The sequence below is a fragment of the Gossypium raimondii genome, chromosome 10 (assembly GCF_025698545.1).
Source record: "Gossypium raimondii isolate GPD5lz chromosome 10, ASM2569854v1, whole genome shotgun sequence".
In the NCBI taxonomy this organism is placed as follows: domain Eukaryota; kingdom Viridiplantae; phylum Streptophyta; class Magnoliopsida; order Malvales; family Malvaceae; genus Gossypium; species Gossypium raimondii.
In genome coordinates, this window is record NC_068574.1 from 22,657,499 (window position 1) to 22,669,874 (window position 12,376).

The window sequence follows — 12,376 nt, forward strand, 5'->3', positions numbered from 1 at the left end:
AACATCCCTTAATTTTCGGAACCGTTTGGAGGTTTTGTCATCATGCGGCTGGGAGCAGCCATCCATTTTCAATAATCGTGTTCAAAAAGAGACGCTAGAGTTACAATCAATGTCCTGTGAAACACGGTACTAAATAAATAAGAGCACTACCCCGACCAGAAAATATATAAAGAAGACAACTACACGTGGGCCATCTTTCCCTTGCAAAAATCTAAACGCTCCGTGACTTTATCTCCCTAATTTTCTTTGTATTTGATTTTACACAGTAATTAAAAAGCAAAGCAGAATTTTAGCTTGCAATTATTAAAAATTAATAAAAAGAAAAACACTGTTCCAGGGGACCTGAGAAGCCATTATCTTTTCTTCCAATTGGCAGTTTACTGAAGTAAAAACAATTAATTACGATTTAATTTGACGATAAATTATATAATTACTTATATTATTATATAAAAGTAATAGAATGATGCATGAGTTGGACTTTCTTCGAAAATATATTTTTTTCTGGAACTATTTTCGTTGAACCATTTCTCTTTTTTTCTTTTACAGCTCTCAGGGATAAGCCAGATCGGCGATCTGTTGAGCTAATTTTCTTTTAGTAGATTAAGAGTTTCAGTATTTGAATTGGTGGGTTTTTTTTTTTCTTAATTCTCAATAAGTTTGCTTTCATTCTAGTTTTTAATCTTTAGCTCTTTTTTTTTTTCTGAAATAAGAAGTTTGATGACCTTGAATTTTGCTGATTCTTCCTTGGCATATGATAGAAATTTAGTTAGTGCTTTTTGTTTCTAGTGTTGTTCCAAGTTTGACCGTTATGATCAATGAGTAAATTGGCATGTTTTGTTCATTTTCTTCGGATTGCTGTGTAGTATTTTAGTTGATTTTTGTTTTTGGTGTTAATTTGGATTTTCAGATAAGTGTGTGCTTGGATTTTCATTGAAGAAAAATGGGGGTAATGTCAAGACGGGTTGTGCCCGCTTGCGGTAACCTCTGTTTCTTCTGCCCTTCGATGCGTGCAAGGTCAAGACAACCTGTTAAAAGATACAAGAAGTTGCTAGCTGAAATTTTCCCCCGAAATCAGGTAATTTTCAGCTCATCTTCTGTCTATTTTTACTTGAATTTGGGAATTTTTTACTAGTTATTTCTTTAATGTTTGGTTCTTCTAGTGAAAATTGCCTTTGGATACTAGTCCAGCTTGTTTATTGTTTTGTAGTTTATACTGAACGATTGACGTTCAATATTAAATTCCGTTAAGCGTGTAGTATGGTTCTTATATTGTCTATTTGTATTGAGTGATGGCTTTAAGACTTGTAATAGATATAGATTTTGAAGTTTATAGAAGTATAGATTGCCTGTAAGATCTACCACAACAACTGCTGCCGCTGCTATTTTTGTTTTAGCTGCGTAAGTTAAAGTTTCTACTGTCTGTGGTATTTGATATTGTTGAACAATATCAACATTGACGAAGAAGTGAACCTATTTCTATTAGTTTGTTCTTATATTTGTGATCACATTTATATGCTTCTGGAAATGGTCCTTAGGCCCTTTGAATGGTAACATACCTCTTCATCCCAGATTGTGGGCAGAAAACATTATAAAAAGGAAGAAAAACGGGTATTTGTATGCTTACCAATTTTCCAATTACATTTGATTTGACAGGATGCAGAACCAAACGATAGGAAAATTGGGAAGCTCTGTGAATATGCTTCGAGGAACCCATTAAGAATACCAAAGGTATTGTGGGTTTTCTTTAGTTCATTTATCCTGGAGGAGTTTGATTCTAATATGGAATTCTTAAATGTTAATATTCTGTTTTCCACTATTTTGTTGGCGAGTTCTTATCCCCATTTTCAAAATTTTTTACAATGTTGGTTTCCACAATTTTGTTTTTTTTTTTTTGACAAGTGCTTATCTTTATCTCTGCTAGTCTAAATGAAAATACGAAACTTGTAAGTGACAATAATTTTCTATTCTATTGGCTTCTCTAATAATAAGTTTGGTGATGTTTTATATCTTCTAGTTGTTTAGGATCCAATCTTGCTTTTAAGATGGTTATTTTATATTAGTTAAATTTGAGATGGTTTGCAAATATTTTCTGAAATGTTGGTAAATTTTGTCAAGAAATGTGCAAAACTGATTGAAAGGTTTTAATTGGTATTAATCTTCGGAAAGTTCAAATTAATGCAAGTATCCTTGAGATGTTCAAAATTAGTTTGAAATTTACTAAATCCTTAAAATGCATATAACTTTACTGAATTGCTTGCTGATTTGTTTTTTCACATCTTTAAACAATTTGTCTGCACAGATTACAAGTAACCTAGAGCAAAGATGTTTCAAGGATTTACGGAATGAGAACTTTGGATGTGTGAAAGCCGTATTGTGCATTTATAGAAAACTGCTATCGTCATGCAAGGAGCAGATGTAAGTTTGATGTGTTGAAAGTTTAACATTTAATGATATAAAAATCTTTTGGCATCAATTTTTCAGCCACATTTCATTTTGGGGTGTGCAGTTTGGAACAGGGGAGTTTCAAAGAAAGAACCACTGAACTTTAATAACTATATGTTAGGTAGAGCATAATATTTGGCTTGTTATTGTGACTTATTGTTTAAGGGTTGGGGGACCATATTCTAGCAGGGATTAAACGTTGGAAGATAACTACTTATTAATTTATAATCTAATTACTAACCTTCTTTGTTATTATCTGAAGTTTCACCTTGTCTTTGGTTGCATGTCAAGAATACTGGTAATATAAAGATTAACATTTTGGTTTTATCAATTAAATAGGTACATATGTTCAATAAATAATAATTTATGCTTTTTATGTTTTGAGAGATTATATTACTAAGGTGCAGATGCTTCCTTAGAACTTTGACATGTCAACTAAACTTTTGAGTATTTTGTGATTCTAAAACTTAACCATATTTTTGCATAAAAAAATAAAATGGGTTTTTGATGTAGTTCAAGATCATGCTTGGTGAAGGATTAAATTATTTAGAAAATTATTCTAGTAATTTTATCTACCTTCACGGATTCAGTTTTCTTTTTTTGTATTTAGGGAACTAATCAGGTGTTTATGATTGTCTTCATTGTTTATATTTACCTTAGTTTATGAGGTAGCTTTTATTTTATTTGTATCATTCACGGGAGCACTTTATTCTTGCAGGCCACTTTTTGCTAGTAGTTTATTAGGGATCATTCGGGCTCTTTTGGAACAAAACCGACAGGATGAAATGCGAATTTTGGGTTGCAATGCTCTTGTAGATTTCATAAATAGTCAGGTGCGTGTAGTACTGAAATGCCAGTGGTACATACAGGTGTGGCACTGATAGCAGTTGCCAAGTAGCCTTCGAACTTGATGTTTCTATCACTGCCTTTTAAGTTTTGAATGTAGACAACTTACTGGACTGAGACCTGCAGAATGATAATATAGCAGATTAGCAATTCACTTTTTGGTTTTAGATCGCAAACAGAATAGAGACAGAATGATTTACATATTAGCTGTAACTGGCATATTTTTTTTATTTTTTATTTTTTCTAATTCTATGGGATTTGAAACTAGATGGATGGCACACATATGTTCCAATTAGAGGGCCTTATTCCTAAACTTTGTCAACTGGCTCAAGAATATGGAGATGATGACAGAGCTTTGCATTTACGTTCATCAGGATTGCAAGTTCTGGCTTCCATGGTAGAGTTTTCTCTTTGATTTTGAATATTTCACAAAAGTAACTCTTCTTTCCCAAATAATAAATGCACTTACATTAGCTGAGCTAACATTTTTAAGTAGCCATAACTTTTCCTCCTTATTACACATGCATGCATATGTTCAAACCGTCATTGTGTTCTCTTTTATCTATTATTTCTTGTATCTAACACTTGTTGTAGTTGCGTGCATGCATGTCTTTCTGGTCATTCTTTTCTTCACAATTTTCCTATTCTGCTGATTTAGACTTGTTTCCAGTGAATTTTCTGGTTTGATTACCGGAAATGACTACTGTCTACCAGTTTTAAGGATAGGCTCGGCAAGATTATCGTACAGATTATTTAAATATTTTCAAGTAGCTTCTTCTTTTCTACCTTTATGCAACAGTCCGAATCCTCAGTTAGAAGACATCCTTTAAACTAAGTGGCTGACTTATTGCAATATTTTTCAATGGAAAGAGGCTTGGTTTTCGCTGCTTTGTGTTTCTTAATGTAGGATAAGGTTGAGCCTAGACTAGTTAACAGTTCAAACAATTGTTTAGATTGATTTTTTTTTAGATATGAAAGAAGTTAATTCTGTAAGGACTGTAAGGGAATAAGGGGTTATCAAGTGTGCTTTTGTTGAACTTACAACTTTAATCCACCGGTAAATAACCTTATGTTGTAAAAAAAATGAGTTAGCATCCAGTTCTTTACAAGTCAGATTAATTCCTGCTTTTTTTCATGGAGTTTCTCTTTTTAAATAATTTTATTCAGATATTGTATTCATTAATAATGTTTCATTTTCGGTACTTCTTTTCTCATTTAGTATTTTCTACTCATATTTGTTTGCTTTGACTTCCAATTCTGGTCACTTACCACTTTCTCTTTTTCTCATTACTTCTGCCTAGGTCTGCTTCATGGGTGAACACTCTCATATATCAATGGACTTCGATAGTGTAAGTTATCTTTTCCAGTGGTGGCTTTCCTACCAATTCACTTTTGTATTCAAATCTTGATGCTTCTCTGATCTGATACAATTTAATTATGCAAATGTAACTAAGTATATTTTAGTCCTAGCTGCAGCTTCACTGAAAAATCTTGAAATAATTAAGTCTCTTTCACCCAACTGGAGCTTCATTAGAAAGATTGAAATGGAGCTGAAACGTAAAGAGAACTATATTTTTGTCCACTCAAAATTTTGGATTAATCTCTTTATCTGTTTCTCAGTTCAGCTTCTCTCAGTTCTATTTTGGAGTTTCAGCCTTTTGCCTCTTGAATCTCCTAAATATTGTAAAGCGCACAGTAGACAAACAGATGAGCAGTAGGTATTAGCCTTTTTGTTCATCATGAATTTTTTATCTTGTGTAGATCATATCAGTGACCTTGGAGAACTACATGGATATCCAAATGTCCCCTGTCAATGGAAGTAAAGTGGGTGAAAATGGTTCATCCGTCCTAGATATCGATGAGAAGTCATTGTCTGTACCAAACCTTGTAATTAACCCAGACTTTGATCCAACCATGTACGGCATTATTTCATTATAACTCGTTGCATTCTGTTCATTAGGATATATTTTATGATATGTCCAAATATAATCTGCTTCATTTGGCTCTTTAACAGGGATACTTCCAAAAGTCCATCTTATTGGGCAAGGGTTATATTGAGTAATATAGCCAGATTGGCAAAAGAAGCAACAACTATCCGGCGAGTTCTTGAACCTCTTTTTCATAATTTTGATGCTGAAAATCACTGGTCCAAAGAGAAAGGAGTTGCTTTTTCTCTTTTAATATACTTGCAGTTGCTAATTGAAGAAACAGGTTGCTGTGAAATTTTTAGCATTAATCCTTCTTACTATATACCTTTTTTAATAAATTTTTTTGTAGATATAATGATATTTTTATTTTGATATCAGGAGAAAAATCTGATCAACTATTGGCTATCTTGGTGAAGCACATGGAGCATAAGAATGTAGCCAAGCAACCTCATATACAAGTTAACATTGTCAATGTCATAACTCAGCTTGCACAAAATGCAAAGCTTCAGCCCTCAATGGCAATCATTGGTACAATAGCTGACTTGATGAAGCATTTACGAAAGTGCCTTCAAAATTCAGCTGAACTATCAAGTTCTGGGGGTGATATTGATAAATATAACACTGATCTTCTGTTGGCCTTAGAAAAGTGTATCTCACAGCTCTCAAATAAGGTTGGGAAAATGTTCTTGTGCACATCCAACTTCTAGTTGACCTCCCCCCCCCCCAAACCCCAATTTAGTTGAAACTCTTTTTTTATATGTATTTAACAGGTTGGGGATGTGGGACCAATTCTTGATATGATGGCTGTGGTACTAGAGAATATTTCGACCAACAATATTGTTGCAAGATCAACTATCTCTTCTGTTCATCGAACCGCAAATATCATTTCTTCCATCCCAAACATATCATATCATAAAAAGGCAAGTATTCTTGGGTAATATACTGTCATATTTGTTCTTATCTTGTACATGCATGTAAGTTCTAAGTTCTGACATTATAATCTGTCACAGACCTTCCCTGATGCTCTATTTCACCAGTTGCTCCTTGCAATGTCCCATCCAGACCATGAAACTCGAGTTGGGGCACACAGCATTTTCTCCATTGTGCTTATGCCATCCTTGCTTTCGCCTTCATCAGAACAAAATAAAAAAATTGCTGAAACTGTTTCTTCTGACTTATCAGTTGGTGCATCTGTGAAGGTAAGAAGTCACAGCTTTGCCTTTCAGGATGAAGGTAAAGAACAAACAGAAAGACTAAAAGAAAATGGAAATGAAGGATCAATAATCTATCAGTTCCATGGGAATTCATTTAGTTTCAAGCATGCTCTGGGTGATAGAAAAATGGTGTGAAACTGTTGTCATTTTTTTTTTTTGGTGTTATTATCAATTAGACACTACTTAGTTTTCTTATGTATCTGAATTGTTTTAGCAGCTTACTTCCCTTCGATTAAGCAGCCATCAAGTGAGTCTTCTTCTTTCATCGATATGGGTCCAGGCGAATTCCACCGATAATACCCCTGCAAATTTTGAGGCTATGGCCCATTCATTTTATCTTGCAGTATTGTTTACCCGATCCAAGGTAACTGGTACTTTTATGCTGCCTTTGTTCCAAAATGTTATTCTCCTGCACTTGGATGGTCTTGACTCAAAACATGGTTTATCAAAATATAGTATTGGGATAGGATAACTTTCTTGAGGAATAGAGCTACCTGGCTGGGGATCTTTGGCCTACCACTTCACCTATGGAATTTTTTTTTAAGATGAAGTATGATACAAAAAAAGAGGTAGAATAGTGAAATTGGAAAATATGTTACTTTTGGTAATGGAAATATTTTGGAAGAACCCAAAATAGATGAATGGACAACTTATTTATTTGTTGCTACTGCTGATTGTGCTTAATTTGATATTAGAAATGTCCTTTTCAAATATTATAGAAGTTCTAGTTCTCACCATGGATGTTTTTCCATGGATGTAAAACAAAAATAATAATGTCAACTCCCTCTTTAGTGTCTTGTCTCTTTCTAGTTGTCGGTACAATCTACCATCACCCAAAAAACTCAAAGTGGAGTAACAATGTCAACCTTGCTGTTGAACGAACCTAAGTTAGGTTTATCCTTTATTTTTCTTGTTTCTGCTGTGAGGTGTGTCATGGACCAATAATTGGGTTGTGATAGAATTTGGATATGATTTTGAGTTTCTAAGAGGAATGGTCCAGATCTTCTGCTAGGAAGATTCCTATGCGTTTTGTCTATGGAAATCTGTTACATCTAATTTTTTATGCTATTAGCAGCTTTCTTTGCATTTTGGTAGCTATTTCTGAACTGGTCTATTGATTAACTTGCTGATGATAGACCTCCAGTCACATGGCCCTAGTTCGGAGTTTTCAGTTGGCATTCTCCTTGAGGAGCATCTCTCTGGATCAAGAAGGTATGTTACAGTATTGGTGTTATGTTTTTTATAGAGTGAAAGAACTCAGTGCTATATGTACACATGCTGTAGGATTATGCTTTCTGTCCATTTTGTCAAGTGGAAGCCTCACAAATTGGATCATTCCATACACTTCCATGACTGTGTTTATGTTCGTTGGTGTTTATTGTGATGCTATATTAATTTTTCTCCCATCTATCTAAAAAATCATCACAAGGAAAACTTTGGCTCAAAAGCTTTATTTTAATTATTGTCTAGATATTTACCAAGTAAAAATATATAATTGATGTGTGGTTCTATGCCCGTCCAGTTTTCCTGTCAATACGATACCTTTTAGCACATGCTTAGTGGGTGCATAAAAGGTAATTGATTGTTTATGTAAGATCATGCACATAATAATAAACAGGATAGCATCAAAAATTGCTTTGCATTGAATAGCCTTTTATTTTTTCTTGTCTCTGGTGAGGGAAAATGAACAGTTTTCAAGATGTGATTTATTCCAATTGTGTCGAAGAGTTGACCAGATTCTAGCTAAATAATGTTGGCTGAATTATAGGTGAATTTGTTGAAGATTTCCTAGTTGTGAATATTGGTGTAATTGCTTTAAATAGAGATTAACAAATGTAGATTTCTTTTCCTTATTTTTTGTATTGCCTATGAATAGGATATATGTAATAGACTTTTATGCAGGCAATGCAAGTTTGAAACATTCAGATCCAATTGTCTCTCTGTTTTAGCTTGCTAGTAGTTGATGCATGTTAGCTGTCCAAGTTTGTGACGTGGTAGGGTTCTTTGTCTCCATGTATACATTATGGAGGGCCTATTGAAGTGTGTTATCTTGTCACGGTTAAATCATATATTGCATTTAGTCTTATATTAAACTTGGCCTCTTCCCATTTCAACAACTGGTTTTAGGTTGGGTGCTTGTTCAAATTGGTTAAAAATTCTAACATCTGTTCTTGCATGCATGTTGAAGGAGGTTTGCAACCGTCTCGCAGAAGGTCTCTCTTTACCTTGGCATCCTACATGCTTATTTTCTCAGCCAGGGCAGGCGATCTTCCAGAGTTAATTCCTATTGTTAAAGCATCTCTGACAGATAAAATAGTCAGTTTCTTATCCTTCAACTATATTAGATCATTTATATTGATACCACAGTTCTTTTTTTATATGTGCCAACAGGCTAATACTTGAGTCTATCATCCTTCACACAGGTTGATCCTTACCTCAAATTAGTTGAGGATGTGAGACTCCAGGCTGTGCGTGTGAAATCTGATGTGGACAGTGTAGCATATGGATCAAAGGAAGATGATGCTGCTGCATCAAAAGCTCTCTTGGCAATAGAGCTAGATGATCTTCATTTGAAGGAGACTGTCATTTCCCATTTCATGATTAAGTTTGACAAATTGTCGGAGGTAATGCATCAGTTTCTTATTTTTAGTCTTTTGTTTTAAGGTTTATTCTCTGCCATCACCCCTAGCTCTGTTGACAGTGATAACTATTTACCATTGAAGATGACAAGCAGTTGCATCATCAGAGGTTGTGTGATGGGTCTTTCGGTAGTACATTGTCATTTACACTGATGTAAATTATTTTTCTTAAAGTGATGATAGTGTGGAACAAAGGTGCTTTGGACTAGATATTTAAGGTTCCTTCAATTAATAAACCTTTTATATGAAAGATTTTGGCTGTGAGCAGCTATTTGTTAACTAATGAAAAGAATCATCATAAAGCAGAATGTAATTAGGAGTATTGATGCTTTGAATGGTGGGAGCTACTGCATTAGATGAAATATAAGAAGAAAGGTTCTCATGGCAAGAAAATAGCAGGATAAAATGAGAGAATCATTTATTATCAGTGAATTGTTGCCCTCTCTCCCTTGTTCATGTTTGTGGCTTTTAAAGGGTTATAGTTACATTTATTATCAATGCTCTTGGAAAGGTATTGAGACAATGGTGTCGCATCTTATCAAGTTATTCCAAATTTCATGTCAAAGGAATTGATAGAACTTATCAGAACTTGGTTGCAAATAAGATTCGTAACCACCTCTGTTTGCTTCTTACAGGATGAATTATCAAGTATTAAGAAACAAATTCTTGAGGGCTTTTCACCAGATGATGCATACCCATTTGGTGCTCCATTGTTTATGGAGACCCCAAGACCATGTTCCCCACTTGCGCAGATGGAGTTTCTGGCATTTGAAGAGGTATATCTTGTTTGGATTACATCCTTTCCTAAAATACTATGATATTGTTTGGTTGACTTGATGGTTTTCTTTCAGATTATGCCACTTGCTGCAATAACTGATGATGAAGCCTTTCCTGAAGGCAATGGAAGTCAATCAGGTCGCAAAGCATCACTATCTCTCAGTACACTAGATGTGCTAAGTGTCAATGAACTTTTGGATTCGGTAAGATGAGCAGTTAATATATATTTATATATATATATATATTGCAATTTCTCAATGAATTTGGAAACAATAAAATCTACAAAAGGATGATATGTCTTTATTCAACTCCTCTGGTGAAGAAAGGTGGTGTACGGAGAAGTCTGCCTTTCTTCATCTAAGGTTCTTAGAATTTATAAAATCTTAAAACAGGTAGAGACTGCTTTGTGTTTGTTGGATTGTGGGTGGAATTAAAAGTTGCTTCTTTGGGTGAGTAATAAGTTTCGCTACATAACACTGCAGTTTCAGTGCCTTTGTTTTGTTGTAAATGTTTCAAACATTTGCTTTTACTTGCGAGTTGTGTCAGACCATACATGTTACATACATCATGTATTCTATTGCATGCTAGACAAGATAATATAGCATATAAACTTTAATGCATATATCTATAAACTGATCAATGAATTTGACCTAGATCAAACACGTTTAATTCTTCAACATTAAAATTATGCATCTTTGTACCTTACCTTTAGTCATGCAATATGTTTTATTCTCTAACTGTAACCAGCCTCCCTAGTTCAGCTTAGTTGGGAATTTGAGGGGTTTTTTTCCTTTCAGAATTGAACTACATATAAACTCATCAATGCATGTATTGAGCTACTCAAAACTAAAAAACTTGGAAGTTAGAGGAGAGAAACTATTTAATCGGTTTTATGCTATTTAAATTGATTCTTGGCTTTTGGGTCCAGAGAGCTAATCTAAACAATCTTCATAACATTGTCTCAAGAGATCTATCTAGCTTTCATTCATTTTCTCATGAATTATATTTATTTGTTTGCCATAGGTTCTGGAAACAGCGCGACAAGTAGCAAGCTTTTCAGTTTCGCCTACACCCATTCCTTATGAACAAATGAGGAGTCAGTGTGAAGCTCTTATAATAGGTAAACAGCAGAAGATGTCGGTGATTCATAGCTTCAAGCATCAACAGGAAGCCAAGGCAACCTTTGAGGAAAATGGAAAGGAGGTCCTCTGTTTACCGAATGTGGTGAGTTGGTTTATGAACACATGAAAAGCATTTGTATTAATGTCTTAATTTCTTGTGTGGAGTGTCTGATTATCCTTTCCACTTTCTTCCCTAAGTAAAAGTGTAATTTGTACCATTGCCTTTCAGTACTGTGGATAATTTTACATGTAAATAGTAGTATTATCGATGATTGCTAATAGTACTAATTGGCATGGTACAATAACATGAGTTTAATGAATTAAATAGTATTGATGCAACCAATAATAGTATCTTTTGTGGATTAATCTTTTCTCTATTTCAGAAAGTGGAGTTTTCAGAAGATCTCAAGTTGATTAGCAACGAGCAAGTTCATGCAAGGGGACAACTTGCTGTCTGTTCATTGGAGTATGGACAACATTCATTCAAATTACCGCCATCAAGTCCCTATGACAAGTTCTTGAAAGCAGCTGGATGCTAAAAAGGTTTGATATCTTTTATGCACACGTACATGCATACATATATATAACAATCTTACTTAGTTTACTTTCTTCTTTTTCTTTCTGTATTCTTTTCTGGACAATTATTAATGCTTTTCTTTTTGTTTTTATTTTTGTTACCATGGATGCGCATTATTTATGCAACCAATAATAGTAGTTTTGGTAAATTAATTTTTTTCTATTTCAGGAAGTGGAGTTTTCAGAAGATCTGAAGTTAATTAGTAAGCAACATTTTTTCAGGATACTACCATCAAGCCCATATGATAAGTTCCTTGAAAGCAGCCGGATGCTAGAGGTTGGAGACGTTTCATACATGCATATATTCATATTATATGTAATAATCCAGACAATTGTCAATTCCTTCAATTTTTTGTGTATCCATGGAAGCTTATTCTATGCGATTCTCCCCATTGCACCAAAAACAGAGGTAGGATGGGCGTCATATACTAGAGTATAGTTTGAACATGTTTCTTTTCTTTTGTTTTTGTTTTTCCTTTTTGTATATTGTTTTATAGTAACTTGTACAAGAGAGCATTGTAGGGCAAAGATAATTCTTTTGTATGACATTTCCATGATAATGTAACTTTTGGTTTATCCTCCTTGTTCTGTATGTTTTAAAATATTATGATTGATGAATCAAGAAATGCGTTTAGCTTTGTAGTAGTTTAGGTGTCAAACTTTATTATTTTAGTCCTATGTCGTTTCTGAATCTTAAAACTCCTTGACTCAATTGCTTGTAGATGGTATAAAAAAAATTTCAAGTTTTTGATAAAAGCTTAGTCCCTGAACTTGACAATTTTCTCCATATTATCTATTAGATATATTTTTGGACCAAAATTGATCACACAAAT

General features: G+C 34.0%; 1 protein-coding gene across 5 annotated transcripts; it reads left to right on the top strand.

Annotated features, from left to right (window-relative positions):
- Nucleotides 1–366: 366 nt before the first annotated feature.
- On the top strand, nucleotides 367–12,124 carry LOC105776632 (protein SEMI-ROLLED LEAF 2). Of its 5 annotated transcripts, XM_012599404.2 has the most exons (22): nucleotides 367–385; nucleotides 547–624; nucleotides 908–1,075; nucleotides 1,654–1,728; nucleotides 2,300–2,415; nucleotides 3,161–3,275; nucleotides 3,557–3,685; nucleotides 4,590–4,637; nucleotides 5,050–5,204; nucleotides 5,303–5,499; nucleotides 5,595–5,887; nucleotides 5,987–6,136; nucleotides 6,227–6,559; nucleotides 6,645–6,794; nucleotides 7,567–7,642; nucleotides 8,619–8,746; nucleotides 8,854–9,054; nucleotides 9,705–9,845; nucleotides 9,921–10,049; nucleotides 10,870–11,070; nucleotides 11,351–11,510; nucleotides 11,713–12,124. In XM_012599404.2, exons 3-21 carry the CDS (start codon nucleotides 941–943, stop codon nucleotides 11,504–11,506), a joined length of 2,928 nt encoding a protein of 975 aa, XP_012454858.1. In that variant the 5' UTR covers nucleotides 367–385; nucleotides 547–624; nucleotides 908–940; the 3' UTR covers nucleotides 11,507–11,510; nucleotides 11,713–12,124. The 5 variants fall into 5 exon arrangements, with proteins under 5 accessions (XP_012454858.1, XP_012454860.1, XP_012454861.1 ...); XM_012599406.1 differs by lacking the exon at nucleotides 367–385 and having other exon boundaries at nucleotides 459–624; nucleotides 11,766–12,124; XM_012599407.1 differs by lacking the exon at nucleotides 367–385 and having other exon boundaries at nucleotides 459–624; nucleotides 6,648–6,794.
- Nucleotides 12,125–12,376: the final 252 nt, after the last annotated feature.

Coding starts and splice junctions, on each gene's coding strand:
- LOC105776632 (XM_012599404.2), top strand. CDS start 941: ATGGGGGTAATGTCAAGACGGGTTGTGCCCGCTTGCGGTAACCTCTGT. Junction 1,729..2,299: donor ACCCATTAAGAATACCAAAG/GTATTGTGGGTT, acceptor TTGTCTGCACAG/ATTACAAGTAACCTAGAGCA. Junction 5,888..5,986: donor TCTCACAGCTCTCAAATAAG/GTTGGGAAAATG, acceptor TGTATTTAACAG/GTTGGGGATGTGGGACCAAT.